Below are 21,263 nucleotides of genomic sequence, written 5' to 3' on the forward strand. Positions count from 1 at the left end.
TTAGACTCTGTATACTGTAAGGTACAGTAATAGGACAAGTGCAAAAATGCTCCACGTCAGGGTAATAATTACATTTTGGCAATATAGCAGACCTGGTACAATGATGTCATATTTAATAAAAGACAGGATAGAGTGTTGTACAGATTGTAATATCAATCTATTAGATAAGGTAAAGTGATATACAAGGTGGCATAGAATACCGTTGGTATACAAGGGAGGATAGACTGATATACAAGCTCAAGTGTCAGATGTCTTTGATCTAGATATGCAAGACATGGTAACCGTCTCTATCATGCCTCTGAAGTCATGAAATATTCCACAACATAAAGCAATCTACAAGACATCATGGAGGATTTCTTTGATCTTGATGCACAAAGCAGTGTAGTAAGCGCTATGATGTTTCTTGAGACGCTCGGCTAGAAGACAGATTAGAGTGGAGGAGAAGGAGATATTCACTACCATCTCTCACTACAGAGCGACGACTCCTCGGACGAGGGATCTCTACACATCGACACAGAAGCAAAACCAGCCCGAAATTCCAAAGTGAAGAAGGACAGCACAAGTTCGGGGGGCATTCTGGACCTTCTGCAAGCAAGTAAAGAAGTTGGCGGCTTGGATTATAATTCTAATAGGTAGGTAGAGAGGAGCAGACTTGTCAGATGTATGGTGGGATTGCCGGGATTTATCGGTGTACATTGGAGGTGTGACAGTATCTGACAGCTTTATGTCTGAACCAGTGAGAACGCCCGCAGCCTCATGCCGTATCCTGGCGGTAATAATCCAGACACGTCTTACCGCAGCTCCTCAGAATGTGTCAAGATGTTTTAATGTGACAAGGAAATAACTATTGTTGCGTTCTTGTAACACTTCTAACACACCTAAGGCAAATATCTGCCATACGCAGCTGTCCCAGTGGACAAATGTTGGCTTGTAAAGCAGGCAAGAAGGCATCTTCTATAAGAAAAAATTAATGGAAATAGAAAGGTTCAGAAATATAGATCCAATGCTGACTATTATCAAGGTAGTAGCTATGTCTTCAAGGCTTAGTTTGGGGGGGCGGGGGGGAGTACTGGACTCTTAATGAAGAGATTCAGTGGTACAATAACAGGCAATGCTCTATGGGAAAGACATATGCAGATCAGCCCATAACAGACAAGACATAGACCTTTCTTGCGTCTTTGCATCTATTAAACTTGGAAGAATAATGGCTATTCCTTGTCTTATGGACATATCTTATTAAAAGGATTTTTTATGTTTTTTATACTGATGTACAGAGTGGCCGTCACTATTTTGCAGGTTTGGCACCTGGAGCCTGCACAGATCATCTGACCACTGGCGACACTACTATAGAGTGGTCAGGGTGCCGGACCTCCACTGATCAGATACTGATGGATAGGTTATCCGTATAAAAGAACTGATAGGGCCAGAAAACTCTTTTAGGCTAAGGTCCTGCGTAGCGAGCCGCAGCAACAAAAAAAAGCATCAGCGACGCAATGCATTTTTCTCTGAAGAATTTTTCACAGAAAATCTGAAGAGTTTTCTTCTGTGGACTTTCTTACCCTATTGTACCTATACGGAAAACACCAGCATTGGCATAGGTATAATTGACATGAAGCGATTTCCAAAAACGTAGCTTTTCCACTGAAGATTTTTTTTCTGTGGATGGAATTAATCAAAATCCCATCCAATTTACAGGTAATGTAAAACACTGTTTGTTTGTTTTTTTTAAAAAAAACACATGGTTTTTGGAATGTGAGGTCCCACATTGTGGAAACACTGTTTTTTTATTTCAGTTTTTACTATTTTTTTTTTTTTTTTTTTTGAGGCAAAGCCGCCTATTACAAGCAAAGGCAGGCAAGAAATCTGAACCTTAGGGAGAGATCAGAGATAGATACAGAGACAGTCAAATCTAAGAATTGGTTGGTTATGTATATGTTGTGTATGTGTTTCTGTATATATATATACACTCACTGGCCACTTTATTAGGTACACCATGCTAGTAACGGGTTGGACCCCCTTTTGCCTTCAGAACTGCCTCAATTCTTCATGGCATAGATTCAACAAGGTGCTGGAAGCATTCCTCAGAGATTTTGGTCCATATTGACATGATGGCATCACACAGTTGCCGCAGATCTGTCGGCTGCACATCCATGATGCGAATCTCCCGTTCCACCACATCCCAAAGATGCTCTATTGGATTGAGATCTGGTGACTGTGGAGGCCATTGGAGTACAGTGAACTCATTGTCATGTTCAAGAAACCAGTCTGAGATGATTCCAGCTTTATGACATGGCGCATTATCCTGCTGAAAGTAGCCATCAGATGTTGGGTACATTGTGGTCATAAAGGGATGGACATGGTCAGCAACAATACTCAGGTAGGCTTTGGCGTTGCAACAATGCTCAATTGGTACCAAGGGGCCCAAAGAGTGCCAAGAAAATATTCCCCACACCATGACACCACCACCACCAGCCTGAACCATTGATACAAGGCAGGATGGATCCATGCTTTCATGTTGTTGACACCAAATTCTGACCCTACCATCCGAATGTCGCAGCAGGAATCGAGACTCATCAGACCAGGCAACGTTTTTCCAATCTTCAATTGTCCAATTTCGATGAGCTTGTGCAAATTGTAGCCTCAGTTTCCTGTTCTTAGCTGAAAGGAGTGGCACCCGGTGTGGTCTTCTGCTGCTGTAGCCCATCTGCCTCAAAGTTCGACGTACTGTGCGTTCAGAGATGCTCTTCTGGCTACCTTGGTTGTAACGGGTGGCTATTTGAGTCACTGTTGCCTTTCTATCAGCTCGAACCAGTCTGGCCATTCTCCTCTGACCTCTGGCATCAACAACGCATTTCCGCCCACAGAACTGCCGCTCACTGGATGTTTTTTCTTTTTCGGACCATTCTCTGTAAACCCTAGAGATGGTTGTGCCTGAAAATCCCAGTAGATCAGCAGTTTCTGAAATACTCAGACCAGCCCTTCTGGCACCAACAACCATGCCACGTTCAAAGGCACTCAAATCACCTTTCTTCCCCATACTGATGCTCGGTTTGAACTGCAGGAGATTGTCTTGACCATGTCTACATGCCTAAATGCACTGAGTTGCCGCCATGTGATTGGCTGATTAGAAATTAAGTGTTAACGAGCAGTTGGACAGGTGTACCTAATAAAGTGGCCGGTGAGTGTATATACACACACACACACACACACACACACACACACACACACACACACACACACACACACACACACACACACACACAATATTGCAGTCTGAGGCATATATCTGCAGGAAATGTTGAGCAAATGACTAGAAATAGACTCTTCGTAAATGCATTACAGGTAATGAAGATTGGGTTTTGATATAGCATTATATATTACATTCCATTACATTCTGTATATTACAGTTCATTGAGGTTCCCGCTGTAAGTAATGTCCTTCACTACACAGACAGTATTGAATGTGATGGTAAATTGCCAGGTTTCCTGCACATTGATACGGGTTTACATCTATTTTCAGTAATGGCCAGCCTGACTAAATGATCTGGCCTGTTCCTATATGCGGTGGTTAATTGTGCAGAGCTCTCCATATACCCAGCGGCGGCTCTTCCTGCAGGTTTGATGGTCTATTTCACCTACAATTACCTCTGGGAGGAGTAAGAGGAGATCACACACAGGAACAAGCTGCAGACTTTCTTGGCAGGTTTCACACGTGATGTGCTGATTTCTTCCCGTTCCATCAATAGGTTAAATAAGGACATTGCATTGAGAGAGTGAATGTGCTCATATGGCTTGTGACAAATCGGAAGGTCTATGAGGGACCGCCCCTGTTTGCTAGAATGAAGCCGCCTAGGGGGGCCCATGCTTTTAGCTAAGAGGCTTTCATGCTTCTGAGTTGTGTTAATGGTGCTTCCATTCATTTCATTGTAAAGCAGTATTTCAATGGAAACACCATCAGTACAAGTCAGAGTACCCAAGCACAAGAAGTAGAGAAGTGCAGATGCCTTTGTTGTAGCTACCGGCAGGGTCCCAGGTCACAGACGTCCATGTATGCAAACTACTCACATGTCGCGTTACCCTGTTCTGGTGAACGAGAGGGGCAAGGCTCTTTTATGGCAGTGTCTCGTAGCTGTGGTTGTTACATTCAGGTCTTTATACTAATTTTAGAGCGCATCTCCATTCATAAAGCAACTTTTCATAAATGAATATTACAGGTGAATATAATTAACTTTGTAATATATCTTATTAAAGAAATAGGTTTCCTTCTCTACTTATTGGGCTGTTACTTTCTACATAGAAGTCTGTGGAGAGGGGCTGAGATAGGAGGGCACTGCTGAAAAAGGCCAACAAATAGATGCTGCTACTCACCTCTGGTATACCACAAGTGAGGGAGCTATTTTAACACTTCTGTATTTCAAGATAAGACTTTACCACTTTCTCAGAATGAGGCAATAAATCAATTAAGAGCCCCGCCCCCTCCCCTCTCCATAGACTTCTGTGTCAGAGGAGAGTACGGAGATGATTCTGTGCAAAAAAAAAAAAAAATAACAGTTGGAATGAAGAGAAGGAGAAGGAGAGCAGCCTAATAGCAGGTGGGGTGCTGTTTTGCTAGGTCTAATTTTTGCATTAGGATCAAGAGCCACATGCAGGAAAGGTTGGACATTTGTAGAAAGTCGGGATTGTCAGGGTATTTGTGCTGCACTGGAAACTTATTTTTTGTTTTGCTCCACAGTCAACCTCCCGCGTCCCCAAGCACACAAGAAGCAATACAGGGCATGTTGTCGATGGCGAACTTGCCTTCTGACTCCTGTCTACAGACGTCGTGGAGTACAAACCAATCTAAAAATAACTCCATATCAGCCCAAAACTCTAAGAAATCAGGCAACAACAAGTGTACGAGCAAGCGAGTTAGTAAGAAAGCCACAAAGAACAACATCACGATGGACGACTACGAGGAGGAACAGGACAACCTAGGAGCGTGTTTTAAAGACTCTGACTTTGGTAAGGTGCATCAGTGCATGAGTGTACGGTAACACAACTTGTGCTGTTGTCAGACTGAATACAGCAGGTTTGGAGCGTTTTCACTTATGTAATACACATTAAAGTGGCTTTTTGGGGATTTGATATTATTGGTCTATCCTTAATATAGGCCATCAATATCAAATTGATGGGTGTCTGATTCCTGGCACTCCCTGTGATCAGAAACCACGGTGCTATGGTGAGCGCCACGTCCTCTTCATTGTGATTTTGTAACATTTATGTATTATAGACAATGGAGAGGATGTGGCACAAACCCCCTTCAACTAGATGATTGTGGGGGTGCAGTGAGTCAAACCCCTATCCTAACTATAGGTCATCAGTATCAAAGACTTGGAAAATTCCTTCCAGACTGGGGCCACACCTTGTAAATTTGCAGCAGGTTAGTGGGAGGGATTTAAATTAACTAAATCCTATCTGCACAGCGCAGAAAACACCCAAGTACAAGGTGTCTTGAGCTGCTAGTTCGGAAACCCAGAGCATGTCCCTTATTGCTGTGGATAGCGCATTGGCTTTTATCCTTTGCAATGCTCAAGACACAGGGTTTAAACCCACAGCAAACACCAGACATTTTGCGGGCCTACAAGAGTTGTCTCAAAGACAAGCTGATCAACATAGGGCCATTTTGGGAAATCCTAGTGACCTTCTGTTCTCACCATAACTAACCTGGAACAGAAAATGTAGTATTACATGGCAAAAAATGGTCTCGGTCTATTGGTCCAGCTTGACAGGGATCCACTCCATAACCAACTTCATGATATCCAAATAGCCAATGGTACATGTAAAAAGGCTGTGTCTTTGTGAGACGACCCCTTTGTATACAGGTAGTATACAGTAGGTACAGCATAGAGGACAGAAGAAGTGGTGCTGTGGAGCAGGCCCGATATATCCCTAAACTAAGGATCTTCATACACTCTATGCAGCTGAACAACGAAACCATGCGAACGTCTTCAGACTCATTGTAATGTGGCAGCTCCCTGAAATCTGTGACACTTGGCAAGTACTCTGTGATACAAGGAAAGGTTGTGAGAAGCCGCAGGCACTTTCTAAATGTGATCATCACATCTCCGTGTCTGGAAACAAGACAGTATTATTCTAAAATTACAATGAATGGCGGCTGCAAATGTTAACAGGACAGACAAAGTGAGTATAGATGGCCCTATAAAGGAGATAATCCCAAAAACACACACTGTGCCAAATATATTCTTATCTTTTAGTCCGCCCTCATGATAGGTTTCTTTTTTTTATAAAAAGAATTCTGCATTGTGCGCTTCCTCCTGGAAATGACATCTGTCTGTTACTATTATGTATATTCCCTTTGTCTATAGGGTATATCCATATACATTCATGTCATACTGCTTAGGAACACCCCCTACTGGAAAGGAAAATGGGAACACCCAATTGTCCATTTATTCATACATTTCCAGGAGGGATAACAAAGGAACAGAAATTCAAGTATTTACTAAAATACTGTAGTAAGGTAAATCTCATCCACGTACTGCAGAAAGTGACCCATATATTAAATCCACTGCAATTCTGCAACCAAGTCTGCATGTAAAAAAAAATGCTAATTTTGGCATAAAAAAGTTTCCCATGTGAACACACCCCAAGAGTAGCAGACACGGTTGTGTCAGACATTTAAGACTCCTACTGATGAAGGTCTTGGTATACGTGGACAACCACACACACGCCACCACTTGAGATGACCTGGACACCATCCTCCAGGGCGCTGCATTGTCAGCTAGCACTGCGTCTGCACCAACATGGCTGCCAAGGTTTGGACGTCAAGTGAACACTGAGGTTTCTGTGCAGATTCCTTGTTGCTCCCTTTCTCTCCTTGTATTGACGTGCAGAAAAGTAATATAATTTAGGTGGTTTAATGTTGTGAACTCAATTTCTTTCTGAAGGTAAATGAATATGTAGGAGACGTCTGAGTCCGGGCTCGCATTAGGCAATAGCTCTCCTTTAATTTAAAGCTCCATTTGCGGTTGAAATCAGAAACAGCCGGTGGCCTGATGTAAATAGATTTCGGGTTTGCTTCCAGTGGTGAGCGCAGGCTACTATAAAGAAATTTGGCTTCCAGACTTCAATGCAGAGACTTTGGGAACAATAAATGTGCGCATACAGATTGCAAGCAAATTGGGAGAACTATTATAATAAGTTTACAGCAGGTACATTTCACATACCCTGCCTATGCACTGGAACAGCAGTGTGGGGACGATTTGGGGAAGCAATATGGCTGCTCCACATCCATGTGAGAAGGTGACACACACATATGTTGTAAAGCAAGGTTCACACTCAGGTTATTGACGTCCATTGCTCTCATCCATCATAGAATCAGAGTAAAGGACTTAATAAGGATATCGGTTTTCTACTACTGATGGCTTATCCTTAAAGAGGACCTTTCACCATATCCGGGCACAGGCAGTTCTATATACTGCCAGAAAGCTGACAGTGCGCTGAATTCAGCGCACTGTCGGCTTTCCCGATCTGTGCCCGGTGTGAAGAGCTTACGGTGCCGGTACCGTAGCTCTTCTATGGTCAGAAGGGCGTTTCTGACCATTAGCCAGAGACGTCCTTCTGCCTCGCGGCGCCAATCGCGCTGTGCTGTGGAGCCGGGAGGAACGCCCCCTCCCTCTGCTCACACAGCTTGTCCGTAGACGAGCATTATCAGGAGAGGGAGGGGGCGTTCCTCCCGGCTCCACAGTAGAGCGCGATAGGCGCCGCGAGGCAGAAGGACGTCTCTGGCTAATGGTCAGAAACGCCCTTCTGACTGTAAAGCGCTACAGTACCGGGACCGATAGCGCTTTACACCGGGCACGGATCGGGAAAGCCGACAGTGCGCTGAATTCAGCGCACTGTCAGCTTTCTGGCAGTATATAACACTGCCTGTGCCCGGATATGGTGAAAGGTCCTCTTTAAGAATAGGCCATCAATGTTAGTTCTATAGGGGTCTATGTCACTTGCAACGAGACAGTTTGGCTTATGGTATTGTATACATTTTGGGAGATGTTCTGCTCACTTGCTGTACAAACTGTAGGTGTGAGTTTTGGTACTATTGAAGTCTATGAGACAGCGCTGCAGTACCGACACCCACCACTGCACTTTGTACTATCAGTGAACAGCATGACTCACGAAATTTTAAATTTACTTTGGACCCTCGCACATCTAATATTGATGGCCTGCATGCTATATAGATGAGTATGGAATACTGTTAACCTTCTTGCAACTTCCCTTTAATGTATTTCTTTGGAGGGGTTAGAACTTATTGCTTAAATGACCTCAATGACCAGTCTTTTGGATTGTGTACAGTACAGAAGCTGCGTGAACTGAAGTAGTCACAGGACACTATGTGCTGTCCAGTAGAATACCTCCCCTGATAAACCGACTGGATTATAGCCCAATTCCAGGCTATCATTTGTGGAATGGAAAGCAGCGTGAGCTCTGTACAGACTCAGATGTACTATACACCTATGTACTGTTTAGTCCACCCTGCAAGATGAGCTGATCAGAAAGGAAGGGACACAATTGAGCAATTCGTCCCTTTCCTTTTAGTGGTTAGTGTGGTTTTGGTTCTATAACATGTTACCGGTTTTTAAACTGATAGGAAGTGGTACTGTGCAGCTGGTCATACACATTCAATGAAAGAGAAGTAATACTGTGCTGCCCGGCCTAAAGGAGACACAGGGCTAATTGTCAAAATCAATCCAGAGTCTGCGCTCACACCATACACAGACTGGTAGCAGAGCCATCGCTGTATACAGATGGAAAGAACCCTGTAGAGGTCATGAAAGAGATTCTGAATGTCTCCACCAGATAAGAGCATGACGGTGTCGGCCACTCCATGCCCCATTATATAGTAGTAGTGCTGTCCATATACAATGCCAGGTATAATGTATTATCAGTGTGACCACCCCCTATGAAGCCACCATATTGTTCCAACTACCAATTTGTATCCAGTATAGCTTCTACCCTAATCCCCCGGACCATGACCTGGACCATAGATGGTGTCACCGCGTTCTATTTCATTGTCTATGTGTGTATATTGCTTTCCACCACTCATTTCCATTACATAACTCTAATCTCTGTTTTTTAGGTAATCCAGCTAGTTGGAGTGTAGTTAGGACCTACTTGTGCTCTCACATTTGTGTCCTGTCCCCCCACCATTGTGATATTCTGGTGTATTGTATACCTCATACACTTCGAGATGCCAATTCCTCAATTGGCGTGTACAACATGTCGTCTCCATCACCATCACTCATGTTTTATTCATTTAATAGATGAAAAATTATCCCAATTAACTGCACTCCAGGTAGATGAAATCCGTTACATCCTTCGTTTTCTGGTCTTAGCCAACGAAGCGTATTTACTTTCACTATATAATGGAAAGTTCTCCAGTTTACTTATATATTCTGTACATCAGTTCTTCACAATTTTGAAGATTTTGGCGTCTAGTCATTGAATAGGAACCTTCATAGATTTATTACAGCGGGTACAAATCAGGCCCATTACAGGAGCGGGACACGTTTCCTTGAAAAATTCTGGCAACATATTCCCTTGAAATGGCTGTAAGCACAGATCTTGAAAATGGAACAATTGATACACAGAATATTAGGAAAATCAAGAACTTTTAATTATACAATAAATGGAACTTTCTTTAAAAGTGTTCTTCTGAGTTGTTAAACATAGTCTGTGAAAAGGGCTTGACATATTGATGGTCTATCTATATGAGATTGTTGGGAGCTTGGCACTCTAACCCCCGCTGGTCATCTATTGGAAGGGGCCATGGCGAGTACTGCAATCTGTTCATTGTTTGCATTACTTCTGTGCTCTATCCACCTCATAGTGGCTGTGTTGGGTATTGCAGGCTTGTATTCAAGTAAATGGGACAAGGCTGCAATACTCTGCACAGGCGCTTGTGAGTGTACAGTGTTGTATAATGAAAATTCTCATTGTTTGTCATGGCCTTGAGCGTCGGGCACCCATCTTATTAGGACAGGCCATCAATGAGGCAGTCATGGAAAACCCCTTTACCTATTCCAAGCCAGAGCGACTATACAGACTGTTGGCTTGGAATAGTTAAAGGGGTTTTCCATGACTGCCTCATTGATGGTCTATCCTCATAAGATACTGATGGCTATCTTAGGCGTTGTCCATACTGCTGCTAACAAAGTTTCCTGGGGGACCAAGCAAACCAACAATGTGGGGGCTATGCAACATTAGTGTCTTAAAGGGGTTTTCCAGGTAGGGTGAAAGATTAAAAACAAAAAAAAAAAAAAGAAAAAACATATTCACCTGTCTCCAGTGCTCCTGGTGCTCGGGGCTTTTCCATCAGAAAATCAGCGGCCTGGGAAAGGACACTAGATGTCACTTGTGGCCGTTACACGTGACATCGGAAAAGCCCCTGGACGGCACGGAACTGGACAGTGACCAGGGACAAGGGAGTATGTTTTTTTTGGGTTTTTTCCCCACCTTCTCCCAGCCTGGACAACCCTTTTAATAATTGTATATTGAAGCTAATATTTTGGAAAACCCCTTAGAATATGGTAATTCCATAAATAAAATCCCCTAACATAATGATATCTGAATCACTCTTGGTAGCTGTAGGAGCAATATAGTAATATGTTAGACTACCGCCATCAGACCTGTCAGCAAAGCACACAGTAGGCCGCTGTTTATTGCAGCATGCAGACTTTAAAGATGACCTATCATCACTTCCAACTGGTCTTTTAGTGAATATTTGCATTCTTCATGAAGTTTGTCTGGAGCATATTATTCCATAACTTTACATTTTGGTGTTCCTTTTTTATTCCAACTATTTACGAAGAAATTGACAAGGGGTGTTACAATTGCCCTTATAAAATGGTGTGTCCCTACATAATCTGGCAATGGCAGCTGCAATTGGAAAGTATCAGGGTACACATCTCTAAGCCCTTGTTCACTCAGTCCATGGCACCCCCCCCCCCCCCTGAACGGAATACCAAACGCAATTACAAGCGCTGGTGCAGTAAAAGCACATGGACCCCATAGACTATAATGGGGTCCATATGCTTGCCGCCAGATCTCTGCAGGGATCTTGCAGACAGGAAAGTAGTTCCCAAGTCACTTTCCTGTCCACATGATTCGTGCCGGCAGTGCGCGGCAAGCACACGGACCCCATTATAGTCTATGGGATCCGTGTGTTTTTACACCACAGTGCTTGCAATTGCGTTTGTATTCTGTTCAGGGGGGTCTCCATGCAGACTCTCCCCGGATGGAATACAAAAGCAGATGTGAACGGTTTAACTGGAACACGAACTTGTCAGCTTCTTCCAACATTTACTAGCAGGAATAACAGAGGAACAAGAAAACACAGAAGAAACAACTTAAAAACTAGGAGAGATGATAGGTCCTCTTTAAAGTACACCTCCAGTTATAAACAACTTTTTGTAAATGAATAGTACAGGTGAAAATAAGAAACTTTGTAAGATATCTTATTAAAGTATAAAGTCTCCTTCTCCACTAATAAGGCCGTTTTTCCTTCCCATCGCTCAAACTAATACATCTAAACAGTACTTGTATCTGTATCCAACCTCACACATAGAAGTCTATGGTGAGAGGAAGGGGGAGGAGGCTGCTGGCTAGTTGATTTAAATGATACAGCGGTAGAACATTATCTTGCAAGATGTAAGAGTGTCAAAAGAGTATCTAAGTAGGTCTATTAGAGCATTGCAGCTGCAGTTTGGGTGTATGTTTTCCAGCAGCCTCCTCCTACCCCTCCATAGACTTCTATGTTAGAAGGAACTAGTTTCTTATATTTACTTGTACTATTCATTTATGAAAAGTTTTATGATCGGGGGTACACTTTAAGTTGAGAACTGGCATATACTGCCTAAAAAAAAAAAAAATCTGCTAGCTGACATGTCCATAGTATGAATATTGGGAAAGTATTACAGTGTTATTATATTGCTCCCGCAGCTACCGGGAGTGTTTTATGATGTCCATACCATGTTAGTGAATTGCTATTCATAGAGATCCTGGATAGATTTTTCTTGCTGCAAAAGCGGAGCGTCTCTCTAAATAGAAAAGTGTAGCATATGGCCCAGATGATATTCTGCCTAAATTCATCTTGTGTCCTTAGAAGACCATGGAGAATTGCTCACCATTTGTATTGGAGATTGTGCAGTACGCTCCAGTAACACTGATCTCTGTTTGTGTAGTTTACCCATCTCTCGAGTCAGATGAAGATAATCCTGTGTTCAAATCTCGATCACGGAAGAGAAAATGTTCTGATGATGCTCCATATAGCCCCACAGGTGAGCATGCATCTCTGTAATCCACCTGCTGTATAGACGCCCACTACCATGTCTTTGTATAAAGCACAGCAGTGTTTTTTCAGTTTACCCAAGACACCAGAACTCAACTGAATTGAACATGATATTCTAACTAAAAACAAAACATTAAAAACTATAAATGTTATCCCTTTAGGTTTTTATATAATTTTTTTTTAATTATTTTTTTTTATACACTTTATTTTGGTCATTTTTGTCTAAGCACCCATACCATCAAAACCATCACATAATTCATTGGTACAGTGGATTGTGTAATGCTAAACTTGACATTCAACAGTCTCATCACAAATACTATATAAATAACAGAAGTTGTTGATAACTGAAAAAATGCTGCTGGAGGTCGGGGATGTTCAGGATTGTTGGTGATGAATTTATTTAAAGAGGTTTTCCGAGCTTATTACAAATGCAGAAAGTACATATATTTGATATACAATGTCATTGTAGATCAGAAGTTATTACTTTTCATTGTCTTGTATAGCTCTGTTCTACACCTTAGTTTTGATGCCGCCAGGGCTTACCAATGTAGAGAACTACATTTGCTTCTATTTGCAGTATACATGCCCCTCTATTACAATTTTTAAAATAGTGTTTAAAAAGGGTACTCTATTAGCTTGTTAACCTTTCCACTGTTTGATTTATGAGGATCCAACCTCTAAAACCAAGGGGTCACATGAATGTGGGCCCCTATGTCTCTGTATGAATAGAGGGTTAGTCGCTCACTCTATTCACTTTTATGGGACTGCTGGATATAGCCAAGTGTAGTGCTTAACTAGTAGGGTTGAGCGATCGTGTTCGGAAAAGATCGGATTGCGATCGAGAAAATTTCATGATCGGAATTCCCGAAAATGATCTTTTTAGGTGGGATCGAGATCGGTGATTATCTCCCACAATGCTTTGCTACTGGCCAAGCGTTGTGGGAAAAGCTAACGTTAGCCTTCACACAGTGTAAACTCAGTGTGAAGGCTCCACTGCGGTTCCATAGGAATGAATGGAAGCAGCCGACACACAGCCTTAACCCCCTGCGCGCCGGCTGCGTCCATTCATTCTAATGGCAGACTAGCTAACTTCTCTATTAGCTACTTACCTGCAGAGATGGCTGGTACGGTGCCCGGTGTTCTTGTTCTTCTTCACCTCGCTGCCCCCGCCTCCCAGGTTAGTGTTTAAAGAGCTAGGAAGAAGGCGGGCTTGTGGCTTAGGAGAGTGTGGGCGGGTACTGGGAAGGGAAACATCACGTCTCCCCGCCCTGTACCCGCCCACACTCTCCCTGGGAGGCAGGGGGCAGCAAGGCAAAGAAGACCGAGAACACCGGGCACCGGACCAGCCATCTCTGCAGGTAAGTGGACACCAGGGGGGACTAAGTAGCCAGAGGATTTAAAAAAAAATCCTCTGGCTACTTAGTGATTTAAAAAAATCACTACACAGCGTGGATTCTAACAATTAAAGCGTTCAGTTGTTAGATTCCATGCTGTATAGTGAATAGGATTGTTTTTAAAATTCGATCTCTGATTAGTAAAAAAAAAAATCCCATTGACTTGCATTGGGATCGAGATCGGGTTTGAATGAAAAATGATCGGAAATCAGATTTCAAAATCGATCCTGAAAAGTCAAGATCAGCTCAACCCTATTAACTAGCTATGGCAGTCCCATAGAGAATGAATGGGGTGACAGCACTTAACCGTGGCCATGGGGGTTGCAGTAGTTGGACCTCACCAATCAGACCGTTATCCCCTATCATGTGCATAGTAGAGATAAGACTTCCTTTACATCAGGGAGTTGGAGAAAGGAAAAAACCATGTGTTCAGAATGGGCGAGGCCACACAAGAAGGTGATAGACATCAGGACCATAACCATATTCTGAGACTGGCTTACATCTTAAACCATCTGCAGACAATTTTTAAAGATCGGAAAACCCCTTTAAGGGTGCATTCACACTACGTAACGCCAGCGTGTATCACAGCCGTACAAAATGAATGGGAAGTGTTCGGCAGCCCTGCTGTAGCGCCGGCGTGTACGGCTGTGATACATGCTGGCGTTACGTCGTGTGAATGCACCCTAATATTTAAAGTAGGCAAGCATAAAGTAATAAAAAAATAAAACAACGAACAGCACTAAATATAATCCCATTTCCTTATATACTGTGCGTTACAGATGAATGTTTGTACATGTGTGATCTTAAATGGACATTTTGTGGGAAAAAGATAGATAGATAGATAGATAGATAGATAGATAGATAGATAGATAGATAGATAGACATTTACAGTATATAGGTAAAGTTGATCAAATATTGCAAAAGGAAAAAATTCAAGATCATGAACCATGATGATCATGAAATATTCTGCTGAGACGTATTGCATGAATTATTTTACAAAGTTGGATGTATGAACCTTATTTCTTCAGAGAGTAAAGCCAATCCCTATCTAGATCTCATAGGTCTATAACTTGGAAGCTACAACACTAAGGCCCAGTTCACATCTCCATTCCATGTTCCGTTCAGGGAGTGTGCTTGGAGATCATCCCCCCCCCCCCCCTGAACGGAATACCAAACGTATGGACAAGTGGTGAGCTTATGCAAGCACACAGACCCCATAGACTATAATGGGGTCCGTGTGTTTTCCGTGCGGTGTCTGCACGAGTCATGCGGAGAGGACAGTCATACATGAAGTACTTTTCTCTCTGCGTGATTTATGTGGACAGTGCGTGGAAAACACACGGACTCCATTATAGTCTATGGGGCCGGTGTGCTTTCATAAGCTCACCGCTTTATTCCATCTGGGGGGTCTCCAAGTACACTCCCTGAACGGAAGACCGAATGGAGATGGAGACCTAAGTACAGTACACTTTTCTTTGGTAACTAACATAAATGTGACTGTGAAACTACAACTCTCAGTAAGATATAATGCATCTATAGCCATAGTAAGGCTTGAGACTAGATTCTGATATGTAGGACAATAGTGAATTTACTCCCACAGCCCTAATAGCTGAAATGAGACCAACCCATAGGAAAATAACAGAGGCCTTTTAGCGTACAATCAAAGTGTGAATACTGTTCTTAGAAGGGAAACCGTCAGCAGAAACCGACTAGCTCAGCCACTAGGCGGCTCCGACCTCTGGCTCAGCTTGATTGACAGGTCTCTATATACTGAGATGGGCAGAAAGAAGCCAACAAGAGGCCACCAGTGGCTATGACCACCCCTACCTCCTTTTAAGCTACAGAAAACCAGTGAGCCTGTCATGCTGCTTGGTTCAGGGAGCCCAAATCTCCTTCCTTAGGTTCCCTTATACCTTAAATCTATGTTGAGCAATGACATCAAAGCCAAGGAATGAACCAACCCCTTAAATGCAGAGTTCTGGTCCAACAATTGGTTAGTGATGTGAGGTTTTTGTAGAAATTTATACCAGTTCGTATCTTATAGGTAAACTTACTGGTGTTGCTCTGAATTTCACTACAAAAATGTGCACATGCTAATGTGCACCTAGGGTCATTTTAAATTCTGCATGAAACATGTATTATGGTTTTGCCATCATATTTTATATTTAAAAAAAATAAAAAAATTAAGTACAATAGAACTGTATAATGTGCAATGTACCCTTGTGGTACGTTCAGAGCATTAACAAAGGAATAAAAGGCTATTTTTTTTTAATGTGTCTTTATGCTAGAACCTATAAAATGTAACCTGGAAATTTATGAATATTTCCTCTTTTGGAAACCATTCCCTTTTTGCGGAACACAAGCTAATTATTCAGAATTTGCATTTTATAATTTAAAGGACACCATATGTCTCAAAAGTTAGGGATTAGGAGTAGATTTCCGTCTCATCTGCAGGACTGATCTGGAACTTGCAGACTTTTTTTTTTTTTTTTTTTTAATGTATTTTTATGTTTACGGTCCCTTTAAAACCCACTGAACAACTTTGGACCATTGTATAGGGAGCAGTCTGCCCCTGGCTCTACAAGCTCCGTAGCTCCGGTACAGACAGCTGATGATGTCATGTGATCGGTGGGGATGGCAAGTTTCAGGCCCTCACCAAACTGATGTTGATGACTTATCCTAAGATAAGATAATCAATATCTAAATGTTGCAAAATCTCTTTTAGTAGATAATCAAAAAAATTCTGCTTGCTGAACAGGACTGCTGTTTGTGTAAACCGCATGTGGAACATTTCTGTATCTTTACATCTCTTTTGGAAAAAAAACTTCATGCATCCAACTTTCTGCAACTCATAGTAAAAAAGTTATAGTTGTAGGACAGTGAGCGAAATACTCATTCATTGCTAAAATGAGCTAAAGGAACCAATAAAAAAAAAAAAAAAAAAAAAAAAAAAAAACCAGAACTAAAAGATTATAATGGCTAAAGATACACAAACTAAATTATCTATAGGAGCAAATATCTGTAAAGGTTTTAAACTCTTGAGTTAAAACATAGAGCCTGCGTTATTGCTGGGTGCAGGACTCGAGGCACTTGTCGAGAACAAGCGCTCCTAGGAATGCTCGTACTTATAATGCCTCGTCTAATCGTGCTGCCAACCAGTGAAGAAACACTCACACGGAGTTACGCTGCGCTCATTCTGAATGTAAAAACACATTCAGAATGAGCGCGTAAAAAGCAGCTCCCGTTGACTTGAATGGGAGCCGGCATGCGTGCGCTACCCATTGAAATCAATGGGAGGCCTTTTTGGTACTTTTCCCTTATCAGGCCAGCATCGCAGTTCAACATCAGCATCGGGACATGCTGACTGCTGGCCCGATGCTGGCTGGCACTGGAGCTGTGTATAAAGGAGCAGCGGATCAAAGGACACCAGAGAGGGTCACCCAGACCCTGCCCTCACTCACGGTGCGGAGAGGATGGTGGAGTCTGGCTTGGTGTGAGCGGTGTGCCACCATGACAGATGCTGTGTGCATGTCCCTGCAGCATCAGGGGGTGACGCCCAGCTTCACCGTGTCCTTCGGGCACTGGGACGTGCAGCCCGGCCGCTGACAAGCTTGTACTCACCGACAATCACCGCAATCCCCAAGTCAACCCACGTCCCGTCACCATCTGGACCCAGACCCTGCCCTCATTCGTGGTGCGGAGAGGATGGTGATGGGGTCGGGACGTGGGTTGACTTGGTGATTGTCGGTGAGCACAAGCTTTTACATTCAGAATGAGCGCAGCGTAACTCCGTGTGAAGGCTCCCTTAATAGCAGTTTGTCAACAACACATTACTCTGTATAATCATTCCAGAACCAATCAACATGTTCCTCTACGATAATAACTCATTTTGGCCAGGATAGCACTGCACTATGCAAAATACAGTGTGCTTATATGGCCTAGAGTGTCCCAAGCAAATTGGATAGGGGTCAGAGGATTCAGGGTATAGGTTTAAATGATGTAAAAAAAATAAATCAATAAAAAAAAACACATCTGCCCATGTATGGCTACATTCTTTAAATATAAAGGCTATGTACTCCTTCATGGTATTTTTTTTTTATTCCATTATATCTATTATTGGCTAGAAAACATTTTTCAGATAAGGTTTATAAAAAACAGTCTGTTTGCTTTTATATAGTGCAAGCTGCTGTGTTCTCATTTCAGCGTCTGCTTCTGAGACTGTTATCTCTGATGTCCTAACTGCACATAAGCTCCTCGATTTAATTGAGTGCTTATCAGTTTGATAAGAATTCAGCTTGAGGCTATGGCCCCACGGGACGACCCGCAACTATAAAGCGCTGCCGGAAAAACCGCAATGGGAACGCATCACGGTTCTCCCCGCAGCACTTCAAACGTAAAATTGACAGAGTTTTCCTCCACGGGCTTTCAGTTACAATTCTATCTATTGGAAAACCGCCAGTGTTTCCGTAGATATAATTGACATGCTGTGATTTCCAAAACCACACCGGTTTTGGAAATCTCATTGTATCCACACAACGGTTTTTACAGCAAAGTTGGCATGAGATTCACAAGTATCCCATCCACTTTGCAGTTACTGTAAAACGCCACAATTTTTCCCACGGCGTTTCTGCCGCAGGAAAATCGCGGCGTTTCCGATCCATGGGGCCCCAGTTTAAAATAAGTGTTTAGGAGCAGTTAGGAGAACAGAGATAATAGTCACAGAACCTGCCTGGCAGCTCATCAGACGTATCTCTCTGAGATAGGAACATAGCAGCTTGCATTATATGAGTGCAAGTGAATTTTTAATGAAGAAAAAAAAACAAAACAACCCTAATCAATAATAGATATAGATAGATGACAAAGGTATACATTGCCTTTAAGTTGCCCATTGTCAAACTTTGTCCAGATCAGGCATTATCCAGTACCTGTACCCCTAAGAATAGACAGCAAGTCCTAATGTACTCATTGCTTGTTCTTTGGGATCTCACTTTTTGGCCCCTTAATTAGTGGTTCCTAGGGCTGTATAGTTCACCTATTTTTTTCAGGATTGGTAGAGCCTAATACATTTTTTCCATTTTATGGAACATGGCCATGTGACAGTATTCTTTAAAAGCATTGAGTGTAGTAATAGCAGAGATTGAGAAATAAAAAATAAAATACAATATTTTTTTCCTACAAAATTCTCCATTCCTAACTAGGGTTTGATTTATTTCCTTGGAGATGGTCTTATGAATTGAATGACTCTGTAAGGTCCTCGCATGTTATCATATTCATGCCGGTTCCTTATTAAATGTTTATCATTTAGCGAGAGTTGGCCCCTCCATACCGCGGCAAGACAGACCTATCCGTGAAGGTACGAGAGTGGCCTCTATTGAAACAGGACTTGCAGCTGCTGCAGCCAAGTTATCCCAGCAGGTGAGACAGTGCAACAGGCTCTCTTACATGGCCTTTTGTGTGATGTCACTTTTCAAAATGGCTGCTAAAGTAGGGAAAGCCCACAGATTATATTTGTAAACCTCTCGGTATTAAATATACCTTTTATAGAAATGTAGACTAATGGTATGTGGAATAACACAGTTTGGGTTTGGCCAAGCTTTATCAAATTTACAAAATTTGATAAAAAAATATATATATATTATTGTTTATGGTGACCAGTTATTGGTGTGCAACTGTTCACTTTCTATTTTCCTGAAAAAAAAAATAAAATTATATTTCTATTTTAAAGAATAGTAATGAAAGAGTTTTTCCCACATTTCACATCTATGACATGTCATCTATGACACCATTGACCATTGAAACCTTCCATTGACTTTTATACACAAAGGGCCACAACTTCAGTGGAAAATGGGAACCAGGATCCTGTTGTTCTAAAGGTCAGTGTGGTTCCCATTCTTTTAACACTTGCGGTATATCTCAGGGCTTCTCAAGCTTTTTCAACTGGGATTTATATGGTTCGCAAACAAGGAGGTTTAGAATTGACTTATATGTCATAGAAGACCTTTTGGCCCCAAGTGGAAAAATTCACTTTCATAATTGGTGGCATAATTTGATCTTTGCTATGGTATCTTCATCTTCTCTGGCATCACAGCCAAAATCAGAGGGTACTGTATCTCATAGCTTGAGAAGCGTGGGTATATCTGATTGGTATGTGATATATGTCAAAATTGGGGAAACTCTTCCAGTTGTGATAATTTGGCATTCTATAATCCAATTTCACGGCTTACAAAAATTTGAAAAATTGGAAAATCATAAAATTTGAATTGAACATTAAAAAAAAAAAGTTGTCAGGCCAAATTTTAATGAAAAAACCCCCAAAACAACTCAAAATGCTGTAAATAAAATTTAAAATGTTATACTCGCCTCATCCTTCCATAGTCGCTGCTCCAGTTCCGATGCTGCATTGGGTCATCTGCAGGGCTTGGTTTTGTGGTCCTTCTCGACACACTGGAAACCGAGACAGAATACCACTGGTACGATTGGCTGAGTAACCCTTAGTTTTGTGTTGTGATGGGGCCAGAAAAAAGACTGGTTAGTGGCCAAGGCAGCATCGGAACGGAAGCCGCAATGTCAGATCCATAAGGGGAGTATTGTTGTTTTGGTTTTTTTTTTATATATCTTACAGCATTTTGAACTTGCTTTATATATATATATATATATATATATATATATATATATATATATATACACATACACACACACACACAGCAGCTGAACAACTTTAAACAATGACAAACCTTATGAGGTATATAAAAACTACATTCTTTGGGTTTAAAATATTTTATTTTATTTATTTTTTTATTTTATTTATTAGTCAGTTTTTTGTTTGTTCTAGTAGTGGTGACAGTGGTGAAGGCGCTCACTACATATCCTCAGGAAGTCTCCCATTACCTGCATTATTATGTTCTAGCTTTGCTCCTTTGCTTCTATGTGCACCTGATTTGCTTTCCCGCTTCTTTACTCTTAGCTTTGACTTTTTGCTTTTCTTTTTCAAAAATAGTGTAAACCATCAAATATTTAATTGACATAAATTCATCTCCAGGACTTTTGTTTTTAAAACCACACCTATAAAATAAACTTTAGACTCATTTTATTCCTTTACACTTGTTATTCTCTAAAAGTTCTTTTCGAACTAAATGAGATATTACGTTTTAGCTGCTGCAAAGATCTCGTCTATAGCCACATTACTGCAGTACATAGAAGTCTACAGTGTCCTGTATAGTCATAGTGCAGTGAGATTATTAAATAAATAGATAAATCTTTTAGAAGGCAGATAAGTATATTCATTTATATACAGTTTTGGTGAATAAAACCATTTAAGTTTTAAAGAAAGGTTCCATCCATTGTAGAGAACATAACATCTATGTAGTAAAAAATCTTATCGAGAAGGGAAATGGGAGGAATAATTGGCTGAAAAATTCCTATTGAAATTATTGCACCCTAGTAGAGAGCTGTGGCACTGCTGGTGTCCTTCCAATTATAAAACAACTTGTCTTATATTCGCTTGTACTATTAATGTAATAAATCTCA

The 21,263-nt window shown here is 41.7% G+C and overlaps 1 protein-coding gene across 3 annotated transcripts in view; it reads left to right on the plus strand.

Annotated features, from left to right (window-relative positions):
- The window catches only part of PHF2 (PHD finger protein 2), a 186,679-nt gene that overhangs the window by 152,914 nt on the left and 12,502 nt on the right, over nt 1-21,263 (plus strand). For 2 of the 3 annotated variants that reach the window (XM_075287606.1, XM_075287607.1), the window contains exons 17-20: nt 475-632; nt 4,732-5,000; nt 12,236-12,331; nt 19,042-19,151. In XM_075287606.1, the coding sequence (XP_075143707.1) occupies nt 475-632; nt 4,732-5,000; nt 12,236-12,331; nt 19,042-19,151 (633 nt within the window). The remainder of the gene's footprint in view (nt 1-474; nt 633-4,731; nt 5,001-12,235; nt 12,332-19,041; nt 19,152-21,263) is intronic. The other variant, XM_075287608.1, reaches the window with a different exon arrangement.

Source organism: Leptodactylus fuscus, chromosome 9, assembly GCF_031893055.1.
Source record: "Leptodactylus fuscus isolate aLepFus1 chromosome 9, aLepFus1.hap2, whole genome shotgun sequence".
In the NCBI taxonomy this organism is placed as follows: Eukaryota; Metazoa; Chordata; class Amphibia; order Anura; family Leptodactylidae; genus Leptodactylus; species Leptodactylus fuscus.